This window comes from Mercenaria mercenaria, chromosome 11 (assembly GCF_021730395.1).
Source record: "Mercenaria mercenaria strain notata chromosome 11, MADL_Memer_1, whole genome shotgun sequence".
NCBI classification, from domain to species: Eukaryota; Metazoa; Mollusca; class Bivalvia; order Venerida; family Veneridae; genus Mercenaria; species Mercenaria mercenaria.
In genome coordinates this window covers 36,504,241-36,517,582 of record NC_069371.1, presented here as the reverse complement: position 1 = coordinate 36,517,582, position 13,342 = coordinate 36,504,241, and the positions used below count along the sequence as shown (strand labels likewise).

General features: G+C 33.8%; 1 protein-coding gene across 1 annotated transcript in view; it reads right to left on the bottom strand.

Moving 5' to 3' along the window:
• Positions 1-13,342, bottom strand: part of LOC123531550 (uncharacterized) — a 52,538-nt gene that overhangs the window by 22,456 nt on the left and 16,740 nt on the right. Inside the window, exons 3-4 of the mRNA XM_045312610.2 lie at positions 9,776-9,929; positions 9,029-9,059 (exon numbers count right to left, since the gene is read on the bottom strand). Of these exons, the coding sequence (XP_045168545.2) occupies positions 9,029-9,059; positions 9,776-9,929 (185 nt within the window). The remainder of the gene's footprint in view (positions 1-9,028; positions 9,060-9,775; positions 9,930-13,342) is intronic.

Genomic DNA, 13,342 nt, shown 5'->3' with positions numbered 1-13,342 from the left:
TAACTCTGGGTGGTCACATTTTTTAATTATATCTCTTTATTTGAAAACCTTGTCTGGGACATAACTTGAGTATTATGTTAGGTATTGACATATCTTACATATTCATAGAAGTCAGTGAGAGAAAGTGCAATGACAAGGAACCATAAATGTAACGGGTCCATTTTTTCAATTAACACCCTTTTTGAAAATCTTTGTCTGGGGCATATCTCGAATACAATGTAAGGTATAGACTTGATACTCTAATTTTCACAGACTTCAGTGAGAGGGGTGCAGAACTACAACTCTTCCTTAACACAACCTGGTAAAGTCCCTGATGCTACAGTAATTTCGGGGAGTATACGTCGGTGTTACCGATCGCCTTGTTTAAGTTTTATCTTTAAATTAAGGTGTGATTGTTCTTTTAGTGTAAAGACTATATATTTTGATCATCTTATTATTTTTCGGCGACGCCCTCTAAATTCGTTTTCGTTACCTATGCCACGTGACTTCAGTTAGCAAATCAAACTACTTGATAACGCATTATAGATAATTTATCAAAATGGAAGATTTATGCAACACTGCCTGATTGGACGAGAGTGTCAATTTCTTTCACTCTGTTGATTGTGCTACGCTGAGTGAAATGTAAACAAAGCGTTTATCCTAAACGACGCTGTTCACAGTTTTAAAGCTAACTTTGGCTCAGTATATTTAGCAAGAATATTGATATATCTCAAAATGATAAGTAAGTTTAATAAATATGATAAAAACCTGTTCAAATACCAACATATATCAAATTAAAGAAAGAGCTGAATACGGTCTGCGTATCACAGGAATAAGGGTGTGATAAGAGTCTTTTGTGTAAAGAAGTGTTTTTAAAATATTTTCCTTGTTACAGTTGTCGTCTGTATATGAAAAGGTTTCTTGCTTTTGTGACTTATTCAGATTGCATATTAAAATGTGTACTTGTTTGCTTTGATATATTTGTTATAAATTATTTAACTGATTTATTACATACGAATATCTTTCTTTAGTATGGTATGCAAATATTGAACTCAGTTGAAATCTGTTTTATGATATATATGCTATATAACGACTGAATCTCATTACACTGAAATGAAGGTACGCTGCATACAGTTTATCTATGTGACATGACTACGGTCAAACTTTGCTTATGAAACAGAAATATTGAAATAATTACAATTGTATGTTTTGCTTGACCTTCACTTTTTTTTATAGGTGTGACGTTATTGTCCAAAGATTCATGAATAGCGAATATGCATTTGTTAAAGCGGGGTCAGTTGGCCTATTTTAGAAATAAATAAAAATAATAAATAAAAAAATCCTTTAAATGATTTTTTCTCATGTATTCTAATCAAACTTGATTTGTAGCATCTTTATTAGGCCCGCAGCCAACTTTGTTCAGCTGGGACATTTAACCCCTTTTAGGGGCTGCTAGAGCTAAAACTAGAAATGCCTTTATACAGCGTCTCATGAACAGCTTGGTGGATCTTTGTCATACTTGGTCTGGAGCATCATTATAAGATCCTCTTCCAAATTTATTTATATAGGAACTTGGGCCCTATTAGGGACTACTATAGCTAAAAGTAGATATGCCTTTCTTCGCATTAACCACTAAAATGTAATGGATTTTATCAAACTCGATGTGTAACAATATCGTAAGGTCTCTTGCTATTTTGTTACAAATGGGAATAGGGACCAATTCAGCTAAAAATATAAACACGTTTAATGACCTCTTCTCATGAACCGCTTCATGAATCTTCATCAAACTACTGCTGTAATTATTCGTCTAAGGATAAACGAAACAAAATTGCAACCCTACGAAACCTTTGCGAAAAATTAAAAGAGAACCATTTAAATTGTTAAAGTGCGGTGTTTAGTTTTGCAAAATGTTTGATGAAAGATGAATGTTAGATGAAAAATTCGTAAACTTCTTTCCTTATTACAATTCGCCGGCCATCATTTTTAAAGATATTTCTTGTTAGGTTATATCTTGTTATACATTGAAAGACTGAAATAAAGATTATGGGCCTCCTTGGCCGAGTGGTTAAGGTCGCTGACTTCAAATCACTTGCCCCTCATCGATGTGGGTTTAAGTCTCGGGGCGTTAAATTCTTCATGTGAGGAAGCCGTCCAGCTGGCTTACGGAAAGTTGGTGGTTCTACACAGGTGCCCGTTCATGATGATCACGGAGCGGCAACTGAGGTCTTCCTCCACCATCAAAGCTGGAATGTCGACAAATGACTTATAATTGTGTCGCTGCGACTGTAAACCCAACAAAAAAAATAAAAATGAAATAGAGATTAAATATTTTTTTGTAGAAATGTATGGCAATTTTATTTCCTGATGTTTAGCGTTCGTTGTTGTTAGTGCTGTTTTTGTTGTCGTTGTTGGTGTTGTTGTTGTTGTTGTTTAAATGTAGGTACACTAAATATTTTTGTTTCGTTAGTGCTTTTTTCAGGTTCATTTATGCTTTATATTGTCGTGTATATGGATACGATTTTCTAGTAGAATTAGGAAGGCTTTTAAATTCTTTGAGAATCGAATAACTTCATTTGTGTCCGTTCCAAAACCAAACTGATGTACAGGTTACAGATATATTTTAAAACTGTTGAAAGTTGAAACAATGGTGTTATTATGAATAAACAACACACGCTGATTTTACCCAGCCTTTAATGACATTTGTCCTGAGAGGAAAAATAACTATATATTTTAAGGTTGGTCCTGAACAAAACTCTTAATAAATGAAACTTTCTTTATTCTAATATAAATGAAATATTTTTAAAACAATAAGCTGTTGATTCAAAACACACAAGAAAAAAAAATCTTTTTTTTTTCTTCTTCTTCTTTTTTGTTATTTTTCATTTTTATATAATTTTTCATTCTAATTAATTCATTTTTTCTTGTATTAGACGTAACTATTTTTCTCTACTTTCCTGCTGCAGAAATGAGCAGAATGCTTGATCTGTAAGTGCAAGCGTCTATCGGTACAGGTAAAAACATAACCGATTCACGACTTGGCATTATTATTTTTCGCCGGACACTGTAATAAATGATAAACTTTGTAATTTACCTTTTATTCAAATGGTTATGTCCAACCGAGAAGAAAAGTCTGAAGTGAAAAAGTGCGATTTAGATTTGCGTTATATACGATGTCTCAGTTTGGCAGACGAGGCCCTTACATGCTAGTTGTGCTTTTGTAACGATTTAAATTTAAAATAGACACTCTGCAAATTTTAAATAATTGATGTTTATTTTATCGATCAATCCTTGGTATCGAAGCGAAATATTGTTTGTTTTTCCGTATGCTTTCGTTGTCCCGTTGACGTGACTTTTAGCTATGTCGTTTTATGGCTAAGGTCATACTGACGGTCAAATGCCTTAAGAATATGCAAAACTAATCCGTTCAATATTTTGAAGGCTTTTAATAGGAGTGGTAGCCCATGTTTTGTGGTGATTTACTGGTGGAATCATTTTGTCGGTAGTAGAACTTTGTCCATGTTTGGAAATGTTTTATTGATGGAAGTTTTTTGTCAGTTTGGCAAATAGTTGCGAAGAAGATAATAATGTTTGGTATGCCTACAGAAAAGATATGTTTAGTCACGGCTCACCAAATGTTCTGTGGATCAAACTGAAAAAATAAATAAAACCAAAAATTGATCTGCAGTCACTTTATAAAACTAAGCTGAAAATCACAATGACAAGTGTAGCTTCTTCGGACGGTAGAAATGCAATCTGGTGAAATTTTTGCGAACGTGTTTTCAAGAAAAGGGCCTCATATACATGTTTGCATGTCTGACGCACATCAGATAAGAACGTGCAAAACTTGTAATATATCTATATACATTTGTAGATGTGATCATGACTCGTTTTGTTCTACAAGTCAGTGGCATTGAACTAAACAACGAATGGCATGTTTTATGTTCATGCAATAGTAGTTTAATTTGCGCCGTTTCATCAACGATATTATACATTGTATTCATTGCCACGATGGGTACTTCTTTTCTGGATTCTGAACTAATACTTCTCAGTTCTAAAAAAGTAACTGTCAACTTCTATGTGCATCAGAAGTGGAACGTTGAATCAATTCAGTCACAATGCTTTCTATCAAATTGTTACGGAGAACTCACATCTCGCCTTGGGATCGAACTCACAATCCCACGATCCAAAGATAAGTGTTCTCCATACTGAGCGAAGAGGTCGAGCTACGATTGATAGTAGGTTATGCTAGAGCACTTATATTAGATCACTTTTTAGGTCCAAATTTTCCAAATGTATTACTTGCTTTGTTGCTTTGAAACGACGGTTTTTGCATTTAATTCAAGCTAATTTATAAAGTATAGAAGAAACACAAAAAGCTGGAGTAAAGGAACTTGAAAAGCACAAAACATGATGTTTTACGAGCCACGCATAATACTCTTTATTTGAGCCGCACCATGAGAAAACCAACATAGTGCGTTTGCGCCGCGCAGTCTGGTCAGGATCTATGCTGTTCGCTTTCAAAGCCTATTGCAATTAGAGAAACCGTTAGCGAACAGCATGGATCCTGACCAGACTGCTTGGTTGCGCAGGCTGGTCTGGACCCATGCTGGACGCAAACGCACTATGTTGGTTTTCTCATGGTGCGGCTCATTTGAAAATAAGTGCACCATAGTTTTGAAGTGCGACAATAAATGGGGAGGCCTGTGCATGTTAAAGCAGTAATTATGTTAAACTAAAATATTTCTGCTTTGTACAGTTAGACTTAAACTTTGTAGTAATCATGTTAGTTTTGCAGCTCTGAAGCTAGAATATCCTCAAAAAAAACAGCGCTTTCTATTTACAATCATATTTGGAATGGGCGTTTTTGCGGTCAAGGTCTCCGTCGGAAAATGCCTAGCCGATGTGAAGTTTTCGAATATATGTTGAAATCACTCTTCTTAGGCTATATACACATGCTGATGTTAGATCATTGCCTCCGAGATTCACAAACACGACCAGACAGCTGTGCTCAAGCATTCTGAATGTGTAGCCCAGACCATCGCAAACCCTTTACCCTATACCATCTGTTGGCGGTATTGTTTTGAAGATTAAAGTCTGGTTTGCCTGAGCTGAAGAATATACAAGTGATCCGACATTAACAGTATGCTAAAAAATAAAATCATCTTATCATTATTATTTTTTATTATTATTATCATTATTATTATTATTATTATTATCATCATCATCAACATCATCATCATCATCATCATCATCATCAGATCCGATACAGTTTTGGTTGCAGCTAGAATATTTGAGTAGCTAGTAAGACATGTATACAAAGTTACATGATTGCACATAAATTAAAATGCCAATATACATGTGATAAACATCCTTCAGATAAACGTCAAAATAAAAAAATGCTGTCATAAACAAACAGAAATTGATAACAATTGACTGGTTGCCTAAATCTGTGAAGGTATAAGTCTGTGGCAAACTGAAAATAAATTTATCAGTTGGTCCTCGAGAAAACATTTTAATCAAGATATACTTTTAATCCTTAGTATGCTGGACACGACTGATGCTGTCTTTGCGACCAGTGCAAATCATGATCAGCCGGCACATCAGTGCAGTCTGATCTTGATCTGCACTGTTCGCCATTCAATCAATATCGTTTTGGTAAGCACCCCTTTTAACAGTTAATGGTACTGAAAGAAGGACAAGCTCATTTTAAAAATTTAGCATGATAAAGGGTTGTCAAAACAATGAATAACAATATATGTCTCATTTGGAATGTTGTCCATTTTTTTACTATTAAAAGTTCTTTTCCATGGAAGTAAGAGCATTTATATCTTTCATGTACGATTTCAGATTATGTAGTTAGCAATTGCTATATTAAAATTCCAGTTTGTTACTCTGCCATCGCTTATTTTTCTCGGAGCACCGAAATCTATTTTCAGGATGTGAAAATTATAATATTTCCGTCGGTTTTCCAATACACTAAAGTAGTCGTTAAAAATTTAAACGGTATTGGTATCATTTGATTGTTGGCGTCGGCGTCAGCTTTGTTCTCAAACACTTTAAAATCTATAAATTCGAAACCTTTTTGATTTCGGTTAAGTAGTCCAGAAACCATAACTCTCATTTTTTTTTTTAGAATTATAGCCTTTTATACACTAATTTTCTTTAGGTCCATTTTACTTGAATACTATTGGAGCAATAGCTTTGAAGCTTTGCAGACTTGTTTATTATTCTATGGCAAGTATGTAGGTCAAGAATCATAACTCTGATATGCATTTTATAATGAGTATGGCCCTTTTAAAATATGCTTAGAACTTTTCAGTTTCTTGGTTAAAATTTTTGTTTAGGTCCATTTTTTATGAATACTTTGTGCACTTGTTTATTCTTATAAGATTAGTAAGTTGATTAAGAAAATATGTTTCTCTTATTTTTGTCAGCGATATGGACCTTTTTTATTTTATACAATTTGTATTTCTTGGTAACTTTCTTTGTTTATTGTCATCAATAGACTAGTAAGAGTGTCAAGAATCATAACCTTTTTCTTGTATATTGCTTTACGTCAAACGCAGACGCAGGCGGAGCTCTTGTTAAATTATAGTAGTAGTTATAAGGACATTCAGTATCATTATTTCATTCGTTATGAGGACCTTTGTGCAGCGGTCTTGACCAGTCAAATAAACATGTTTCAGTGTGGTGTATGACCCTTTAATATAGCCTTGATATTATTCCTGTATGTATGCCTAACATAGTATTGCCTTGTCCGTTATCAATTATGAGTAAGCAAGCGATAACAGAAAAAGGAGCTCAGTTTCGATGGTGGATGTTCAACTAGGCACATCTAGCTATTCCTCAAGTATATAAAACAATAAGAGTGATGGGATTTACACACATAAAATCCATGTAAAATCCATCGTACATATTCCTGTTGTACTCGTATTTCAAATACAAATCTTGTGGCAGCAATATTATATCTTACTAATTACTCGTTATATAAATCGTTGGACTATAGTTTGTGCTATTGACCCATCTGTAGTTTAACGCAGGGGCCAGATTATTCATTGACACTGAAACTGAGGCTTGAATTTTTATATACTCCAATAATGGAGCCAGAATATGTATACACTTTTCCATCCCATACCTCCACCTTCGTTTAAATGCCCGTCACCTTAAGTCTAGATAAGTAACGAAAGGAACTGTAAATATATAAATGAACCATATACGCATTACTCAATACCTCTGTAGATTGCAATTCAGCCGAAGAAAACCCAATTAAACTTCGATGAAACAGGCCACGGAGCAAAAATAAAATCGTCAAGGTCCCAGTGGGCTTGTAAATCTGCCATGTATAGAAAATAGTCTTCTTATTTTATCATTTAATTCAAAAGTAAATCATAACACTGCCAATAATTATGTTGGTTGTTTCTTTGATCGGACAATGATAATTAAGATATGTGTTGTTTCTTTGTTCATGCAATGTAAATAAAAAAAAAACACTTGTTGCTTCTTTACGGTGGCATAGAGGGGACATAGGAAATATTTTATTTATCACGTTCGCACGTGGTAGCTAACACGTTCGCACGTGATAGCTATCACGTTCGCATAGGAAATATTTTATTTATCACGTGCGCACGTGATAGCTATGACGTTCACATAGGAAATATTTTATTTATCACGTGCGCACGTGGTAGCTAACACGTGCGAACGTGATAGTTATCACGTGCGAACGTGTTAATTAACACGTTCGCACGTGTTAGCTAACACGTGCGCACGTGATATATTAAATATTTTCTATGTCCCCTCTATGCCACAGTACTTCTTTGTTCAGGCAATTTGATAAAGTAAAAATTGGGTGGAAGTCAAACAGAATTAACCCATTTGGCAGGTCGCGTATTGTTACTACTTAATACTTTTCGTTATAAGGAAATTACAAATTGCAATACTTCTTACTAGTTGCAAAAAGATACGTCTCTTCCATATGGATAAAATACACGTTGTCGAAACATCATCCAAAAACTCCATCGAGATTAAAGGAATACTACAGAAACAGGCTTAAACCACCTCAAAGACTGGTATCTGGCCAAATGATTACAAGCCTTCAATTTCATGTTATTTTTATAAGGTTGCCCGGTGACCAAACATATTATCTAGTACATGTATCTATTATTTTTTTCTACTATTCAAATGTTTGCTATTATACATGTTTTTTCTGTGAATTGTTGTTTGAAATTTTGGTGTGAAATACATTTGATAATTGAGTGATGAGTTGTACGAGCAAGGAACTACTAAAGTGTATAGAATTTGGTTCAAACCACTGTAAAGACTTGAGAAACAACAGCACCGCCTACAGGTGCCATCGTTCGTCTGCAAATGCTGGACAGTATGTAAGAAATGAGTTACAGTTCAGAATTTCTAAGTACAAAAGGGTCATAATTCTGACAAAATGCAAGATAGAGTTTTGGTTCTTGACCTACATAGTTATCTATTAATGATAAAAAAGTATGCAAAGTTTCAAAGCTGTAGCTCTTATAGCTTTTGAGAAAAGGTGGACCTAAACAAAAAATTTAAACAAGAAACCAAAATTTTCTAAGTACAAAAGGGCCATAATTTTGACAAAATGCATATCAGAGTTATGATTCTTGGCCTACACAGTCAGCTGATGATGATAAGCATGTGTGCAAATTTCAAAGCTGTAGCTCTTTTGAGAAAAGGTGGACCTAAACAAAAATTTTAACCAACGGCGACGCCGACGATCAAGTGACGACAATACCTTGTAGATTTTTTTCAAAAATCAGACGAGCTAAAAAATGTTTATTTTGTATGTAAAATCAGAACAACTTTCATTCTTTTCTTTCATTCACCTGATCCACTCATGAAAATAATGCAACTTGTGTCTACTCGCGATATAACACTGAAACAACGAGTACATATGTACACACAAAAGAACAGACTATATTATTTATATATGATTTTATTTAAACAACATCAAAGCTTATTCAACCATCAGTAGGTAATGTGGATTTTTCTATGCAGACGATGTAGTTGTATCTGGTACAATATTGAAGTGATGGACAAGTTCCTGGAACCTGAATAATAAAGAAACATATGTATTTATTTGGACATGGGTCCGAGGTTATAAAACAAGTCAGGACTAATCGTAGAATACAATATGTCATTGGTCAATTCCAAGATTGAGCACAGAAACAACAAATCAGTTGCTAGAATTTTGAGACTGGTCTCCAAACTCTGATTTGACACTTTGAGTTCTTGTATGTAATACATTATTCCTTCTAAGAATTGTAAAGCCTCAAATTCTAAGTTAAAACTGGTAGAATACAATACTATTGTACAACTATATTCTAAAGCAATGCTAACTAGTATGCTATTATTACAGAAAATCGTTAAAGAAATTTCCGGAAAGAATTTGCAGTATCACACTCGGTGACGATAGCTTTAACCATCATATCTTAGTCAGCAAAAAAAATCATATAGGTAAGTTTTCTTTACACGGTCTTCCTTAACAAAAACGTCCCTGAAACGCATTAATTTGCCTTGTTTACTATAAAGCCCAATATGAATTATCGGTCAGTGTGTAGCTTGAGTTCTGATATAAAGGTTTAATCGTTTAACTTGACTGTGTTCTGTTCAGTGCTTTTCTGTATTAACATGATGCTTATGATAATAAACAAAAATGCCGTGGGAAAGATTGTTTGCATTAAATTACTGGAAAACGTATATGCTAAATAATGTTTAATTCATTAAATACTTTAAGTGTCACAATCACTTGACTAAAACGACTTACGAATGACAAAGGAGGGGACAGGCATGATCAAGGAGTCCTTGTTGCGCAATGTTGTGGCATTCTTGTTCGCAGAGTTGTTCTGTTGGGTCACTGCCAATGGTATCTAACATTATCTGAAGGTCCTTTTTGATTGTAGTAGTGTCCACCAGGTTTACTGAAAAGGCAAGGAAAGTCAGCGTCTTGATCATAACAATGCCTTTATTAAAGTGCCATTATGCTCATCTTACTGCACATAGTGTGTTTTAGTGAATGTTTTATAAAAAGCAATTTTCGGTTGCTGTGCATTTAAATGTGTTAAATTAATGATAATGCCGCAAACGTATTTGAAATTGATGCTTTAGAGATAAAGAAATCGGGCTTATAAAAAAAGTAGTTATTTTCTTCAATCTTCTACGCAGTGACCTCCCTTACCTATAGGTGGAGATTTCTGATGTTGAAGGGAAGCAACTCCTGTGTGCAGTTTGACTTTTCTTAAACAGACTGCCCCAGTCAAAATAAGAAAAGTCATATTTGGAAACTTATTATTTCGTACTGTAAGAGGAAGAGTTTGGTATATTGGGTTAAAGGCTATAATTTCCTCCACCCTTTTTACACACAATCCATTTCAGCTGTATTTTTACTTGAAAAATGTGCATAATTCCACTTTAATGCTAATAGCTCCATCTCCTGTTTTGCAACGCTGCTTTTTACTGTCTATGACGTGAGTGTAACGATTCATGAAAATTTGTTTGCTTAACTACTCTTCTACGCTTCTTTTCATTGGCCTGAAGAGGTGTATTACACTCTTGATGAAATTGCATCCTTTATATGAACGAACAAAAATAGAAAGGTCTTTTTAATCTTGAAAAACAACTGACCATGTCCCTGATGATTGCAAAAAGATATAGGTCACAGAAGAGATCGTAATCAATCAAGGCTAACAGCAAGGAAGGAATACCCGTTGTACATAGACATTTTGTATCATTATTAACAGTATTTCGTGCTTAGCGTCATTTTGCAAGTTTCCCATAAAAGTTCTTATCTGTAGTGCTATTCTATATTAACTGTAGTTCTTTGGCGATTTTGTGCACCAAAGCCGTCATTTTACTTTTGTTCAAAATTTGAGACGGTGCGGGTCTGTTCTTTCCCACAGCCTTAATAGACTTTATCATGTTAATGAGGATTTTGAAATATTTCGAAATATTTCTTTTTAGATAGATCGTGGTTTACGATAAAGCCTGTTGGTTTATACTTATTGCTTTGAGGTCAACTGTAAACGTTCTACGGCTTATAGTAATCACTCACGACACCTAATTCTTGATGGTATCACGAGGGTATGAGAAGAGAGAAGCCTGTTTCCTTTATTAAAAACTAAGCGCCAAGCAGTGGCGCTACTGTTTCCTTTTTTTATGTCTTTGGTATGAACCAATGGCCTTTCGCATTTGAAGCGGATGCTCAATTACTACTACAAGGTTCACTGCCCTTGCCTGCAGCTTATAATAGTTTTTAAATATAGGGTAAACAAGCGCAGAATGGATTCCCAAAGAAATCAGCAAGAGATATAAGGATATAACAGGTTTCGTTTTTATAATAAGAGAGAAAGTGCTGAAGATGATCAACTTTCTAACTCAGTTTTAAATATATATATATGGACCGTGCCATGGCAAGACCTGTATTAGTGACAATAAGTCAAAATTGAGATAACATAATATTCAGGAAGAACATTCTTTTATCTTTCAAGTCTGAAAATTTGAACAAATTAACATCACTATTTCAATACTTGCAATGCTTTTAAGTCAGCCACCGACGTGACATTAAGAACGTTATGAAAGCATATTTATGACGTGACTAGGTTGTGTATGGGTGTATTTTTATGTCATTTATGCCACATATCATGCGTATCACTGACTAAACATCATGCATTTTACTGAAAATTAACTCAACCAAATATCTTTTATTTAGGGTCTTTTATTTATACACATCTTTATTCTCATGGTGCATGAGTGCTTTGGTATTTCGGTTGCCGCGATATCACAAATAACATTTATTTGCCTTAGATAACTGAATTACAATATACTAGTTTCTAGTTTTCGCATGAATATAATTGAAATGATATTTTTATACTGGCATGGCCGTCAGAAAATCCCTCAAAGTATAACATTTAAAACACCGAAAGGGAGGGTCCGTAGCGAATAATTTCATTTAATGGGAGACTTAATAAAGAGATTTTTGTTTGTTTCCGTCAAAGATCGAAAATATTTCATAGAGTGAGCAACACGCAACATATTTTTCTACTAAGACAAATGAAAATGTAATGCACGTTGTTCACGATTACAAATGCGTTTTGACTTTTCATCGAAAACAAATGCATTGTTCTTGTTCGTAGTTCTTGCATTTTAATGATGACGTAAAATGTGAATTCGTAATTAGCAAAACTGCAGCTGTGTGATAATGTTTCCTGCGCTCGTGAAAAACGATACATAATTCTTCAAAAATGTCATTGTTTAACTAAAGAGAAGTTTAATGGACATTAATGTAATAAAATGAGATTATTAAAGAAGTAGCAAAGTAAACTTTTATTATCTAAATGATCACTGTCATTGTGTGAAATTATGCAAAATTCCTTTCATAGTTTTAGAGTTCTGCTTCGATCAAAGTGTCATGAGTAAACTAATTCAAAAAGTAAGAAAGGTAGAGTTTTAATACTTGTGCACTGCAATTCCTTTCAATATCCTTCACCTTTGTAGGCAGTTTTAATGAAATACCTGTAACACTTTAAATATGAACTACTAACATTCCCTCTAGTTCATTTAAGAATAGCAGACAGTTCTTTATAGTTATATTTACATGCTGTTTCAAAATATGTCAACAGGGAAAGAATTCCAAAGTAAAAATATTAGACAGGAAGGTAGATAATCAAAGAAATGCATATTAAATCAATGGCAGCTTTCATTTAAAAATGCCAATTGCAGTTGTAACAGATATGGCATAAAGTACCATTAATAAAAAAAATAATAAGTTGTGCCCAAAGATGATAATACAATAAAAAAACAAGTAGTTATATAAATGGGGTTTTTGGCGCAGTTTCACCTAATTTAACATTTAACCCTTGACCTAAACCGACCAATGCTGACCAATTTCAACAAATTTAAAACAAAATTTAAAACAAATTTTAACAAATTATTGTTAAAACCTATAGTAAATATGATTAAAGATAATTTTAAACACTTCCACCAAATATTTGCCAAAATCCTGCCAAGTGGCAGCAATGTGACAATGTCTGCCAACTTGGCAAACTTTTGGCAAACTTTTGGCAGATTATTTTTATTGATAAAATGTAAAGGTATTTAAACTTATTTTGAATTAATAACTACATTATTAGTCTTTAAATAATTTTAAATACATTTGATATAGATGAGTTTACAAAATAAAATATATTGTTTGAAAGAAAGAAGATTTACTGATAATATAAACCCCCATTATGTTATAACAAAAAACGGGAGAAAAATGATAAAGGCTACTTGTTCATCTTGTGGAAAAATAAAATCAAAGTTTGTTAAAAGTACAGGGGGTAATTTAGATATTCAC